The following is a 14,717-nucleotide window of genomic DNA, read 5'->3' on the forward strand; positions in this document are numbered from 1 at the left end:
GGGTGCTTTCAAAACAGCACATATTCTTTAATCCTGGTGCAGACAGGCAGAGCTGAGTTTTAGTACATAATAACTAGGTAAGATGAATGGTAATCCACATGGAAGACTTTCACTAAGTATCCAGCTGTATAAAATGCATCACAATATTGAAACTCCATCCCCTTTGCCTAGTTTCACATTCTGCCATAAATCAGCATTCGTTCATTAGTGTTTGCTAAACGTTGTGCCTTTTGTCATAAACCTTGGCTCAAGCTTGTATGTATGCCAGTAGATTTATATTTGTATAAATCTGACCTGGCTAAGACTTCTGTTGCTCTTTGTTTGAACACACAGATTCCAGCCTTCGTACAGAGGTTTTACCAGAATTAGTCTGAAGACAAGCTCCAAGACAATCTCAGGGCCTGGCAGCCCCTTGGAAACAAGGGTTTAAAAAATAGTTTGCACAAAGTCCCAGGAACAGAAACTGTAATATTTTACCTCTATTTACCATGTTGCTGGGACGGGACTGAAACCAGAATCTTGGAGCCAACTGTCCCAAACCTTGGAGAAGGTCAGATTCATTAAAAATGTGATATATTGCTCCAAACCAAAACCTGACCACTAATAGCTGTTTTTGACAAAACAGTTCTCTTAAAAAATGCTGTTTTGTTGGACTTTTGACATTTTGAAAGAATATTTCGATTTCAAGGAAAATTTTAAAGGAGAAGGCAAGCAAGCACATTATTTGAATAATGTCAAAAAGATTTGCTCGGATTTTTTTTTTCAAAGTATTTATGTTTCATTATTTTATGATCCCTTACATTAGTATTTTGTAACTTTTATACCGTAACAGAGTTACACTGACATATTCTGGCATTATCAAAATATTTAGCTTACGTAAAATTTTGACCTTACAATTGCTGTAATAAAGGGAAAGCACATGTACATATCTCAGAAAAATGAGATAAAGATGATTTCAACACAGGCCTGCAATTCAATTTATTTACGTGGAGCACAACGCAGGCAGAGAACTTCACTGACTTCATGCTGATGTCCCATGGAATTGTGCTGCACATTTGATTAAATTTGCTTACTGATGTTCAAAGGAGGACTCTTGCAGGTTCTTACCTCACCTGGGGAACTGCAGGCTTCAGTCTCACTTCAAGCCAACATGTTTGCCTGTAGCTGTAGCAGAGAAGTGCTTTGCACAGGTAGGTCCAGTCTCTTCCCACACCTGGGACAGGCTGGGTCTGTGCTGGGAGCAATCATTCCCTGAATACTTCTGCGATGTCGTGGCAGCATCAAGGAGTGCTGTGCTGCCTCCCCTGGGCCTCAGGGGATATCTCTCACTTCTCTCCTGATACCTGCCTGGAAAAGGGAAGACACAGACATGAGGCCCAGCTGTCCTCTCTCATCTAGTCTGCAGTTCCGTGAGGGATGTGTCCCTCTCTAATCACACCAACTTAACCACTGCAGGTGGAAGGAGGAGCTATCAAAGACAGCCACCACTGGGACAGAGCAACCACCACCACTGCCTCCCACAGCTGCTCAAAGAGCATCAGTGCCTAAGTTCCAGCTTGACCCAGGCCATGGGCTGTCCTGCCCACACTAGGGCTGAGAGGGACTTCACAACAGGTGGCAGAGAAGCACAGGACAGACACAGCACAGGCAGCAGATGACCCACAAACAAAAGCCAACGCACTGATCTGACTACAGGATCAAAGCTTTGGCCTTTTCAGTCTTTTTCAGGAGTGCTTTCCTGTATTAAGGCTGAGAGAATTGGGATTGTTCAGCCTGGAGAAGAGAAGGCTTCAGGGTTACTTAATTGTGACCTCCAGTGCCTACAGGGAGCCTATGAGGAGGATGGAGAGAGACTATTTACAAACGCCTGGAGTGGCAGGAAAAGGGGGAATGACTTCAAACTGACAGAGAGTAGGTTTAGATTGGATATTAGGAAAAAATTCTTTCCTGTGAGGGTGATAATGCACTGGCACAGGTTGTCTAGAGAAGCTGTGGATGCCCCATCCCTGGAAGTGTTCAAGGCCAGGTTGGATGGGGCTCTGAGCAACCTGGTCTGGTGGAAGGTGTCCCTGCCCATGGCAGGGGGTTGGAACAAGATGATCATTAAAGTCCCTTCCAACCCAGCCCATTCTATGATTCTATGATTCTATAGATCCTTTCTGGTCTTCCTATATTCTGAGTAATAGAACCATGTATTCCATAGAAACTAAATATAGTTCCCAATGTCAAGATATATCTGTTGCTTTATATGGAAAAAGTGTCTGATTTTGTTTATATTTGGCAAAAAAAGAGTTAATGCCTCATGATGAATCCTTTGTGCTTGGTAGCTCTTGGATTGTGCCATTCTCACTGCCAGCCCAGGTGGGAAATTTCAGGTGCTGTCTCTAAGAGGAATCATTAAAAAGATATTTTTTTTCCTGTGTGGCAGGTTCATCTATATCTCTTTTACTGAAAGGTCTGCAAAAACATCCATGTTCTCACAGAAAACAGGCAACTGCCTTTTTGTTTTCCAGGAAGAAATTTGAGCAGATGGATGAAAAGAATTACTAAATAACACAAAGTGCTGGTCTGAAACTGGACGGAGACTCCTTACTAACAGCAAAAGTCCCTTGATCCCTCTTTGCAGAGCACAAGGAACAGTCGGTCACTGGTTTGCAGGTAAGACTCAGATATTTCCTTCTTGCAAAATGTTTGTGAATTAAAATTTCAGCATTAATTTATATATATATGCATTTTTCATAGAAAAGTCAAAGTAAAATTATGGGGAAGCAAGGCAGAAGATTCGAAAATTTAATAGACAGAACTTTTCAGTTTTTAAAGGAAATTGCCTAAAGCAGCCATATGTTTACTTATTTGTTTCAATCTCTTTATATTTAATTAAATAGAAAGTTTCCCTGTAGCTACTCTTGCTCTCAAAATTTGCTCAGAAACAGAGAAAGAAAAGAGAATAACAAGTAATGGAAGGGAAAAAAAGCTGCTTAGTTCAAGTACAGAGCAGAACATATGAAGGCATTAAGAGCAGCAATGTGTCTACTGGCAAACTGTGAAAACAAAAAAAAAAAAAGAGATATTTTTAAATATACCTTGAAAACACATAGATCTGTACACAATAGGATTGGTTACCCAAGCTTACTTTTGCAAATACATAATTAAATATTATGCACAGTGAATACGATCCCTTACTGTGTTTGGTGGCTGCCTCAATGGAAGTAACAGGTAGTTGTGGATTTTTTTACTTTATACAAAACATGATGCCAGAGGAAGACTTACTGGATGGTCGGGCAGATGCTTATGTGCTCAGGCATGTTCACATCCAGTCGTGCACTTTATCTTGATGTCTGGACAAAGCACCACTAAAATCACAGAACTGGTGTGGTATTGCAGGTCCAGCAACTGCAGTAGGTCACAGCACTAGTCCTTAAGTTTTAAATTTCTTCTCCTGAAAAGGAAGATGTAAACATGCTTGTTATCTACACATACACTTTGCAAGGCCTCAAACATAGAAACCCAAAGGAACTGAGACAGCATAATCTTTTAAGTAAAAATACATATACATAAAAATACATACACCTTTAAAGCTACCTGTTACATCTAATGTTTTGCTCGTGCAAGTAAATAGATTTATTTAAATGGACTAAAGGCATATTCAGCTTTGTCCAATATAAATACTTACTCTGTATCAGTTTAATCTCCTTGTTAAATGCTTCCCCAAGTTTTGCAGAGTCTCCTGGATTTCTGTTCTTGCAGACTTGGGAAGTGTAGGAGCGAGGAAAGCAATCAGGAATTTTGCATGTGAGTCTTACAGAAGAAAATAGATCTAAAATTCCTACTAAATGTATTGCCAAAATACAGGCATGTCTTTCAAAATTCTGAGTTTGTCCCATATCAAGTGATGCTTTGGATTACTAGGAAAGTAGGAACAAACCTTTTAGAAAAATACATTGTCAATAGTGCTTGTAGCAATTGTAGAGAAATGTCTAAAAATTTCCCTGTGCAGTCCACTGAATGCAAGCTAACAGGTCTATTAAAATGCATTTAAGGTTTTAATTTGTGATTTTCACAGAGATGAAAATGAAAACAAAGCACATCAAACTACCAGAACTAAATAAAACAAGTACCAAGAGCTGGTTTTCAGGACAGATGCTTAAAGGATTACCCACTTGCCCCCTTTCTTATAATTTAATTCTTGTATTCCCCCCCACAAGAGGCATTTATTTGGAATCCTCCTAATTATAATTCCAATGAATAAAATAATGCCTTGGCCTTGCTATTGGATCAACAGGAGTATTCCTGCTCTGGGCTTTATTACCTTCCAAGCAGCTCTGAAAGGAACACAATTGTTTACGTGTTGGTTCATTTCCAAACTCGGGGCCTTGTTTTGCAAAACATCAGCTATAATGACTAAAAAATTAAAATGAATTTGAGGTTTCCCCCACTCCATGTAACTAATCTATACTTTATGTAGAACTAAGGAAATTCCTTGATTCTAATCTTGAAGGATAAAAAGGCAGTGTAAACTATTTTATATATTCAACGCACAGTTTTTATTGCAGACAACTGTATTTCTACCTAATTTTCTCAACCTCACTATACAGTCCAGTGAATTTAAATCAATTCATGTATTGTAATAATTTAAGGCCTTTCTGTGTGAAAGGCATGCAGACGTGGGAATCAGGGGTCAGACTTGGTCCTATTAAGAAACAAAACATGTGGGAGTTTCAGGTTTCAGACCAGGTGCTTGAAAAATCGCCTCCCTCTATGTCAACGATGTTTTCCTTCTGGCAGGCCTTTTCCAAGCTTAAACAGAAGCAGAAAACCCCATATAGACTGCTGAATATTCTTAAACTTATTGGTGGCAGAACTTTGATTACCTGTTGGGTCTGGAGATCACAGAATCATAGAATATCCTGAGCTGGAAGGGACCCACAAGGTTCATTGAAATCCAGCTCTTGGCCCTGCACAGACACCCCAGCAATCCCACCATGGGCCTGAGAGCGTTGTCCAAACACTTCTTGAGTTTTATCAGGCTTGGAGCTGTGCCTACTGCCCTGGGAGCTTGTTCAGTGCCCAATTACCCTCTGGGGAAAGAAGCTTTTCCCAAAATCCAACCTAAGCCTCCTCGCAGCTCCAGCTGTTCCCTGGAGTCCTGTCACTGGTCACCAGAGAGCAGAGGTCAGTGCCTGCCCCTCCACTGTCCCTCGTGAGGAAGCTGCAGGTGGCCATAAGTCTCCCCTCAGTCTCCTCCAGGCTGAACAAACCAAGTGTCCTCAGCTGCTTCCCCTCAAGGCCCTTCACCATCTTCATAACCCTCCTCTGGATGCTCTCTAATAACTTGAATGTAGGTTACAGCCTTCTCCAGTCATATTCATCTAGTCCGAGATCTTTGTAAATAAAATTGTATTGTGCTTGCCATCAAAACAGAGTAGGGAAAGGGAACAAATTTCTACCTATGGCTGGCAGACAGAATGAGACAGTTCAGTTTGTTAATAAAGAAGGAAAGTATATTTGCAGCCACCAGGTAATTCAAAAAGTGTTCAGAAACTAAACTGAGCTGTTTCTCCTGTGTTGAGTGTAATAGTGTGCCTGAACAAAGTGAGGTGAAACAATATGCTGTTCACCATTTTTCACCAAATGTTAAGGCTGGTTTGGTCTCAGAAGGACAAGACACACACACTCTTGTCCAAAGAAACAAGTTTTCTGAATGACAAAAAACAACGTGTGCCTTTTGTCTCTCAAAAACTGTCTCCAAATAATTAAGTTAGAGGACAACAATAGTAACTATTATAATCCTATGTAGCTCATAAAATGGTTGCTTTCTTCCAGCAGCTGTCCAAACAGCACTATGGGAATTGTTTGGCAAAAAACCATCCCCTGGCTCACATCCCTGGCAGAATTGACAGCATCCTCACCCCTCCAGGGATTGTCTCTTCCAATGCTGGTTCAGCCTTCAGTGCATCCGTGGAGCACAGTGCACAGTGACTGAGCCCATCACCCCAAGGCAATGGTTCTGCTGGTGGCAGTAGCAGAAGTGCTGTTGGTGCTGGGTTTGGCTGTGGAGTCCCACTCACTCTGCTCACCCACCACCTTTTACAAGAACTGCTGGATCCGACGCTTCCCAGGCTGCCTGATTGACCTGCAGGAGTCACAGAGGAGGGGAGCCCGGATGCTGAAGGTTTATGCAGAAGTCTCACCCCAACAGTGCAGCAGAACCTGCTGCCTTCTGAAGAATGGTGAGTGTTTATTGTCAAGATTGTGGCACACGTTAAAATTTACATACAAGAAACACATTTTGGGTAATGCTTATATAAACATTCCTTTATTTGAAGAAGAAATGGGGGAGAGGATCTATGCATTTTTTTGAGGCGGAAAAGCAGAGACACCTTGTAACTGTTCTCCCATTTTCAGTCCCATAGAAAGGAAATTGAAAATCTGAGTTTTCTGGAAGACTACACTAGAAACATGTGAAAATCTTAGGGTCTGCTCTGAAATTTTAGGTCTGTGTTACAAAGCTTATAGACAGTGCCAACATTAAAAGAATGACTCTTCAGTATTCATCACCATCTACTCCTGTAGAGAACAACCAGTGACAGTGATTCCAACACCACTTTTTTTCATGGAGTATGGCATCAGAAAGAGGAGGGAATGCACAATTTTCCTCTGAAATACAAGAATGTTAATTTCCTTGGAGAAAGCACTCTCTTATTCTGTGTTCACACCATGTTTGTGGTGCAAACCAAGTATAACATTAATATGAACCATAAAGTTATAGCAATAAATGATAGCAGTTATTGAGCTGGCAACCCTTTTTTCCTAGCCTTGTAAACTCAGAATAAAAATAAGAAAAATCATTGTTTATTTTAAGCCCAATACTGTACTTTGTATCACACTGCACTGGTATGCTATAGGAGTATATTTTAGGAGAATACATGAAGTGCATGTCTGTGGTGCCTAAATTTTCAAAACTCACAAGACTTGAAGAGGGTTTTGGATACGGAGGATGAAAGTGAGGAACCAGTTACTAAAAAAGTCAATATAAATTTTGATGAAATTTTGAATTATGAGCAAAAATATGACCTTGACAATCTGACAGTGACATAACTGCCATCAGCATTCCTGGGAAGAATCAAATTCTATCTTAAATAATGTGAGGAAATAAAAATTTAATACATTTCAGCAATGTTCTTCCTATTTGGACAACAAACTTTTTCTCATAGAACAAGGTACTGGATACCTTACAGAGATAATTAATGGCAACTTGGAATCTCCTTTTTATATTCTGACATAGTCAAGCAAAAATTTGTTACAATCTTAACTAAAATAGAGACAGTAGAGGGCATTTCAACGACACACTTTAAATCAGTTATTATTTAATCAGAGACACATTTAGAACACAGGTGGCTATTCTGGTCCAGATGTAAAAAAGAATATAATTATAAGTAGTTCTACTTTTTTGACTGTATGCTCAATTAGTTTGCATGATAATGAGAGACCCACAGTATTTGGTTCTCTCTTCCCATAGGATCTGGCCAGAGCTGCCCAGTATTAATGATCTTCTGATTTAAATAACATAATAATGTGCAAAATGCAATGGTCATTCTTCTGAGAAGCTCAGTTTTATTCTTTATGGATTGTAGTTTCCTGCAATCTAGCAGTGTTCTACCATGGAGCCATCCACGAGAATAGGAACTGCCTGCACATGTCTTGCCCAGCATTGGAAAGCTGCATCCTGAAGGCTGGAATCAATGTCATTTTGTACAACATCACAACAGGTAATTAGGCACTTCATTTATAAAGGCTGAAAACACAGCAACTAGAGAAAATGTTAAAATTATACCCAGTCAGCTGCTGTGCTAGAAGATGTTCTGAAGTAACATGCTTCTGAAGTAAAAATGCTTAAGACTTTTTTCCTTCTTCACTATGTACCTCTAGCTGAAAATACTTCCCCCCTTTCTCCACTCAGTGAGAAAAAACCTTAAAGATACAGCCTGCTCTCAAGATTCATGCTCTGAGTAACTTATAAGTTATATAAGTTACCTATATAATAAGTTATATAAGTTACTTATATAAAAAATACTGTTTGCCCAATATTTGGGCAAATACCTACCAGGTCTGAGAGACTGAGTGTGGAGGTTGCCACTGCTCCATGTCCCCAGACCAAGCAGTAGCAAGGCTGAAAATTTATTCTCATTAGGCACATGCACAAAGAGCACACAGGTTACACAGCCAAACACATGAAGCAGGCACACAACCACAGGTAGCACCAAAAGCCTCATCCTGCTTTTTCTAGCTCACAGGATGGAGATCTGTTAGTGAAAATATATATATACACACATATAAAATGCAAACCTACCCAGCAGCTGGGCTGAGATGCTCAGTCTCCCCAGTCTGGACCCCAGTCTCCCCAGTTGCTGTCACCTGATGTTTGAGCCCCAGGGGTGCAGCTTCCCTCCAGCTGCTGGTGCAGACTATCACACACACACACAGAGCTTTCTGGGATTTCCCTACCCCCAGTAACCTAGATCCCACCCTTTCCTCACCTTTGGTTCCTTCCCCAAGCATCCCATAATAAGTCTTGTGCAATCCCAAAATGCACTTCCCTTGCATCCCTTGAGGTGTCCCACAGCCTCCAGCCCAAAAGGTGCTGGTGGGTATTATTTGGGCTCCCTGACCTGCCACTGTCTCTGTGCAGTCCTTTTGTGGGTGTGCAGACCAGCTCTTATCACACAAAACTAACACTGTTATGATTTTGTAGGGATTGATCCAGATCTTCTTATTTTTGAAAAACTGACATCCAAAGAGCCAAATATTCACTCCTCACGGAGTGAATACGAAAGGCAGAATAGCACAAAGACCACCGAGGGGGGAAGATGCCAACACCACAATGCCACATCAAGTTCTCCTCTGCTCCAAGCTCCAGCCTCTACCACGAGCCATGGCTTAACATTAAACACTTACACCTCCAGCACAAGCCTCATGGTCCAAAAAAACGAAGTTACTACTTATTCCAGGGCAGAAACTTTTCCAACAGATGACCAATTTGCCAAGAGGACAAGCACAACTTCAGTAAGCACCAGGCAAGCCACCAGCTCAGAGGAGAAGACCGAGAACTCATCTTTGACATCCAGGTCTGCCAAGGGAGTATCCCACATGCCCACTCCTCCTCGTCTGAACAGCAGCAAGCAACACCTGAACGAAACCAAAGGCTACAGTGGTAGGAATTCTACTTCAGAAAATGAGGCACCTGCTTGGGAAGTGTCAGCTTTGGGAGTCTGGTTGATTCCTGTTGTTCTTTGCTCTTCTCTCCTCTGCCTTTGCTGTTGCACTGTTGCTCTCACGACAGGGCGCTGCAGCAGCAGGAGAGGTCAGTATAAGCCCATAAGGAGAAGAACAAAAATGTCAAGACAATTCATAAAATATACTACTGTCAAAAGTAATTTGTAAAACACTTGTCAGCATCCTTTCTATGGAACAAATAGGCTTTTAAAAATGCATCCTATATACCACTTTATTTCTTTTACAGAAGCAATGATATTTTTTTCATAATATTTCAGTTATAATTTAATTCTTGTCAGATGAAACACAATTCCCCTGCCTCTTTAGCTAAGAAGTACACACTCATAGCTCCCACTGTGTGCTCAGAGGTGTTCAAGCATGTTTTGGTTCATAATCTGATGCCAAGTGATGTCTAACAAACAGTGTAACACTTTCCCTAATTTAAGAGAGCAGGTTCACTGCAGCTGTACCTATTAGCACATCTATGTGACAGAATATTATTTAATTAGTAAGATTAATGCAGTGTTCAAAGACTAAACTGATGAGGTTGTAAGGCCACATGAATACCTAGTTACACCTGAGCAGATTTCAGAAGAAAAGACCTCTCTAAAATTATATGTTAGTCCACATTGATCAGCACTGGAACTTAGAAAACTGGAGTTTAAAAAACCCCTTTTTTATAGTATTTTATTGACATTATATGCTAATTTGTATGTAATAGAAGAGAGACTGACACAGGATAAGAACATTTTAGAAGGGTAGTGTTATTTAATCAGTTGAAATAACACAAAAGAAAATTCTTCTATTTCAGCTAGAAAACTTAGAATTAGGTATGACTTGTTTTTAAGGGCAGTCCTATGCTTATGTATGAAGTGATAAAAACTCTATAGGTGTGACCACTGCATGATGTACTTTAAATTTGAACAGCCTTTTATCATCAAATTGTACTTTCCTAATTCATAATGTGGCTGAATCTAGTCTAAATATCACAAAAAATTTCAGCTAAGAATGATGAGACCCCAAAGGCTCTTCTGAGTTACAGTTGACAGGTATTCTTTTCTAGTTTTTTGACACCAAAAGGAAAGGAGCTAGGAGGAAGCAACCAAAATACTCTATATTTTATCAAAGGATGAATGTGGTGATATTGTAAATAAAGAAGGTTTATCATCATCTTAGGGTAGTCTTCATGGACCTGACCCCAAAATGTAAAAGTCTCAGGGGTGACTCCTTTCATTAGGAAACAAAGGCACAGGTGCATCAGAGGAGGAACTCAGTTCCTCCAGCTGTAGATGCCTGGGATGTCCTTTGCATCCTTTCTCCACATCTTACACTGAGATCATCAATAGGCTCCTTTTTAGACCAGGAGCTGCAGACTGTGTGGCTCAGGATTTTCTTTGTACAGTGCTCTACTTCAAATTCCCTCTCGAATTCTGAAGGAAAAGGTCGTGGCTCAGCACACCACCCTTCTGTTAATGACATAAGCAGGCTTAGCTCCATTTATAAAGTCTTCACCAAGAAATTAGAGCTTTGCAAAGTTCATGTTTTGACCTCTACCACATTCACAGATCACAAATCTGATCAAATACATTAAATAAACTGATTAATCACGTGCTCCATGTCAAGTTGTGGTACTTCTCATCTCACTCAGTACTGATGACAAGCGTGTTTTGTCATACAGTTCTCCCCCAACACATTTCAGCCAGCACTGTCACACCAATTTGCAATGAAAGTGCTTTTTAAATTATTTTTCTCCTCATAATTTTTAAAATCATGTAACCAAGGAAAACACACTTTAAAACCAACTTACATCCAAACTGTAAGCTACCTGAGCATCTGCTGACAGCCTGCAGACTGCAAACTCAATGGTGCTTGGCCTCTGCCAGCTTGTCTAACTCCTCCATCCTATGAATGACCCTCCATAGCAGCTTGATTCAAGAAAAAAAAAAAAGAAAAAAAAAAGCTAGTCCTAAGGGATGGACACTACTGTTAAATTTGAAAAAGAAAAAAAAAGGAAATCAACTCCTGAAAAAAAGAGAAAACCTGCTATTCTTACACATTCCTACAAATGCAAAGACTAGCACATATATCTTTTCCCTAGATAGGACACACTAACATGCCAGAAACACAAACCTCTGCAAGGAGGCATTAGTTTTGACAGAAATAAGTCAGAGGTAGTATAGTATCTTCTTTCAAAAAGGTGGGGTTTCACCTCCCTTTACTCTTAGAAAAGTGCCTTTTATCTGATAATTGATGAGCTGTGCTGACTGCATCAAGTCACAGTCATTCTATGGTTTCTTCATCTCCAGATTAGTGACTGCATAGTGCATTTAACAGCACCTTGATGTTCCTTTAATGCTTACCCTCAATATAGTGTTCTGTAGAGTCATATAATGTAACTAGGACTTCAGAACTCACCAGAAAAAGAAAATGAGGCAAAGTGAAAATTTATGCGCAAATGCTTTTGGGCCAGGATGGAATGACTGAAGTAAGATCATGTTCTGGAGAACCTTCTTGGTTTGTTGTCGTATAGGGAAGAAAATAGGCAGGAAAAGGGTTATATGAAGCACAATAGCAGAACTCTTTTATTACAGACTAAGGGAGTCACAAGAAAATAAATACATACATTTTAGGCATGAGGGAAAGCAAGAAGATGGTTTGTCCAGACAGCACATCCCTTTTTAGGCAACCGTCCCTTTATCCTTTACTTAGCAATGCTATGCCTGAAAACAGGGTAAAAGTGTCCACTCTTTGGAATGTTTATATGGGAGGTAAAAGAAAGATTAGTCTCCTCAAGAGCACCAGTGAAACTACGCATTACCAGTATTCCATTCACACAGGTATGTGCAGAGGGATGGAAACCTTAGTCATTAATTTGTATTATAATGTACATGATATGTTAGTAAGTGACCATTGCTAAGGATGGATTTATTATTGTCCTGTAGAGGTGTTTTAACCTGGAGGTCTATTAATCTCTAACTCTTCACAGGTTTTAAATTTCAGCGGGAAAATAGAGATGTGTCATTTACTTCATAAAAACACGTGCTACATTATACATCACTGAGACTCCCACTGGAGTTAAGATCCCAGTGCTCCAGGTATTCTACATTAATTACAGAGAAATGCTGTCACCTTCAAACACAAACAGCTCAGAGGGAGAAGGACAAAACCAGAGAGAAACTTCCAAGATGAGAAAGAGCTCAAAATAGCATCCAGGCTGCCTTTGATCCAGTCCAGTGCATTACACGGGCTGTCCTGTAACATATAAACCATCAGTAAAAATCACAAGTGTTAGTCTGAATTTTATATTGCCTCTGATTCCAGAAGCTTGATTGGGCACTTACAGGATTATAAAGGTTTCTAGTTTTCCTGACAGGTTTCTTAGCAAGGAGAGGAAGTACCATTGAAAACCAAGGTTGCAGATTTCCAAGGCCAGCTGGCAAGGTGTCCTATAGCCAGATACTACTGGAAACGAGTATCCTTGACATTCAGCTTCTGATGGGAACTGTTGGATGTGGTTAGGGAACACAATGGATTATTCCCAACATTGTTCTTGGCCAGTAGGCATCATCTGTTGTTAGCAGAGACATTTGGCTGTCCTGGTGCTCAGGAGACAATCACCTTTTATCCTGCCTATATTGAAACATTTAGAGAATGTACATAAGGGAGGCTTGAACTCTTCAGACAGAGCTGTAGGAGCCTGTGAATTTTAAGTTTTCCATGAATTAGCTGTGATACAACCAAATAAAAAATCAGTTTCCCTTGCTCTTCTTTCTACCAGATAGCAGAATTAGTAACATCAAATTGTTATTTTAACTATGACTTCCAGAGTTCTACTTAGGTCCATTCAAAGTCTACAAAGAGCAAAGGAAAATTGAGTTGTCCTCTGCTGCAGAGAGGATTTTATCAGGTGCTCATGTCCTGAGCAGTAAAGGACAACTTTATGGAGACAATCAAGCTTATGAGGTTTTTTAAAACACTTAAGGGCATTACTCTTGACAATCTTGTATAAGACATGCAAAACAGAAGTTGCTACACACACTTGCTCATATGCCAGTCCTTCTGCAAGCACTGACAAAGCTAATTAAGGAAACAAATTTCCCTTGTGTACATACTAGAACAAAACTGCCTTTGGAATAGAGCCAGGCACAACTCCAGGCACCACCCATACCACTCTCTGAGTCAAAGTGCAGTTACTTCCTCAGTAATTTTGGTTTCATGGCTGTTCAAAAAAGATTTGGAATCACACAGATGTACTATTTCAAATGAGAATTTTAAACATTGCCCTCCTTATCCCTGAACAAAGGAACAACCTGGTAACAGCTGAAATTTCCCCCATATCAAGCTTCTGCTAAAGCTTCACATTAATACAAATCTAATAGGAAGGACCACTAAATAACTAAGTGCAAAATTGGGATTACAGGACAAGCATTTTCAGTCTTAGCTACAGCTCTGGCAAATTCTTGTAGGAAGTAAAAAGCTGCATTAAACTCGGCCTCCTACCGTATGAAAACAATCTTGACCTTCCAAACCGACAAAACAATCCTTCCAAAACTGACAGTGTTTTGGAAGTGGGAATACATGCACTCTGTGGCTGTGTGTAAACACAAAACAGACAGTGAGAAATCCTAGCAGCGAGAGAGTCAAGCCACAGGGAACACTGCAGGAATCAATTCCCTTCACTTTTCTATGTCCTTATTCTTGCACTGTTCTCTCTGTACGAGCTGCTGGCAGGGCCACATGTTTGGTTCTTCCATAGGTATGCAGAATCCTTAACTCCCTCTGCCCCTTCCAGAGAATGACTTTCTAAGCTGAAATCTTAGTAAGCCAGGAAGGTACAATAAAAGCAAGAGTTATTTATGTCCTGAAAGCTGCTATTTTTAAGTGGGGATTTTTGTTTTGCTTTTGGTTTTTTTGCTGTGAGAAGGCAATAAAAGTTGCTGTGATTCCAGTGTTTCAAATCAATGCCTTTCAAATACAAATTACCCAATATAAGCTAAACATCCATACAGTTTCTCTCTCTGTGCTGCATACCAGTAAGCTGGATGCTAAAACCATTTTTTTTCCCTTGAAAAGCCTGGGTAGATTCAAGAGAGAACTCAGCAGGCCTCAGGGCACCAAGACTGAGTCCATTCCTATTTAGCTACATACCTCACTACTCACCAGCTCTTACTTTTAGCAACTCTCATCATTCTTCTTTCCCATGTGCTTTGGAATTTTCTCAACAACTGCTAGTTCACATTCCCACTACCATCCCATTTTCTACCTCATTTTATTCCATCATTTTAGAGACAGGTATTTTTCCTTAGGGTATTTGTTAGCCCTCATGGTGACAGCTGAGTACCTCACACTCTCCCATGTGCTTCAACACCTCTCCAAAAGTTAAAACTACTTAGACACACTATCTTTATTTTACAGATAGGGAGTAAAGATAGAGCAAAATCTGA

General features: G+C 40.2%; 1 protein-coding gene across 4 annotated transcripts; it reads left to right on the forward strand.

Moving 5' to 3' along the window:
- Positions 1–2,539: 2,539 nt before the first annotated feature.
- On the forward strand, positions 2,540–9,441 carry MANSC4 (MANSC domain containing 4). Of its 4 annotated transcripts, XM_051770778.1 has the most exons (5): positions 2,582–2,658; positions 3,748–3,792; positions 5,827–6,230; positions 7,635–7,769; positions 8,753–9,441. In XM_051770778.1, the coding sequence occupies exons 3-5, from the start codon at positions 6,002–6,004 to the stop codon at positions 9,439–9,441; spliced, it is 1,053 nt and encodes a 350-aa protein (XP_051626738.1). In that variant the 5' UTR covers positions 2,582–2,658; positions 3,748–3,792; positions 5,827–6,001. The 4 variants fall into 4 exon arrangements, with proteins under 4 accessions (XP_051626740.1, XP_051626738.1, XP_051626739.1 ...); XM_051770780.1 differs by lacking the exon at positions 3,748–3,792 and having other exon boundaries at positions 2,540–2,658; XM_051770779.1 differs by lacking the exon at positions 3,748–3,792 and having other exon boundaries at positions 2,585–2,658; positions 5,824–6,230.
- Positions 9,442–14,717: the final 5,276 nt, after the last annotated feature.

This window comes from Manacus candei, unplaced genomic scaffold (genome assembly GCF_025592945.1).
Source record: "Manacus candei isolate 608988 ecotype Guabito, Panama unplaced genomic scaffold, ASM2559294v1 h1tg000124l, whole genome shotgun sequence".
NCBI classification, from domain to species: domain Eukaryota; kingdom Metazoa; phylum Chordata; class Aves; order Passeriformes; family Pipridae; genus Manacus; species Manacus candei.

Bases quoted from the DNA above. Each gene is read 5' to 3' on its own strand.
- MANSC4 (XM_051770780.1), top strand. From the start codon at position 6,002: ATGGTTCTGCTGGTGGCAGTAGCAGAAGTGCTGTTGGTGCTGGGTTTG. The intron at 6,231-7,634 runs GTGAGTGTTTAT...TATGGATTGTAG, and splicing joins CTGCTGCCTTCTGAAGAATG to TTTCCTGCAATCTAGCAGTG. The intron at 7,770-8,752 runs GTAATTAGGCAC...ATGATTTTGTAG, and splicing joins TTTGTACAACATCACAACAG to GGATTGATCCAGATCTTCTT.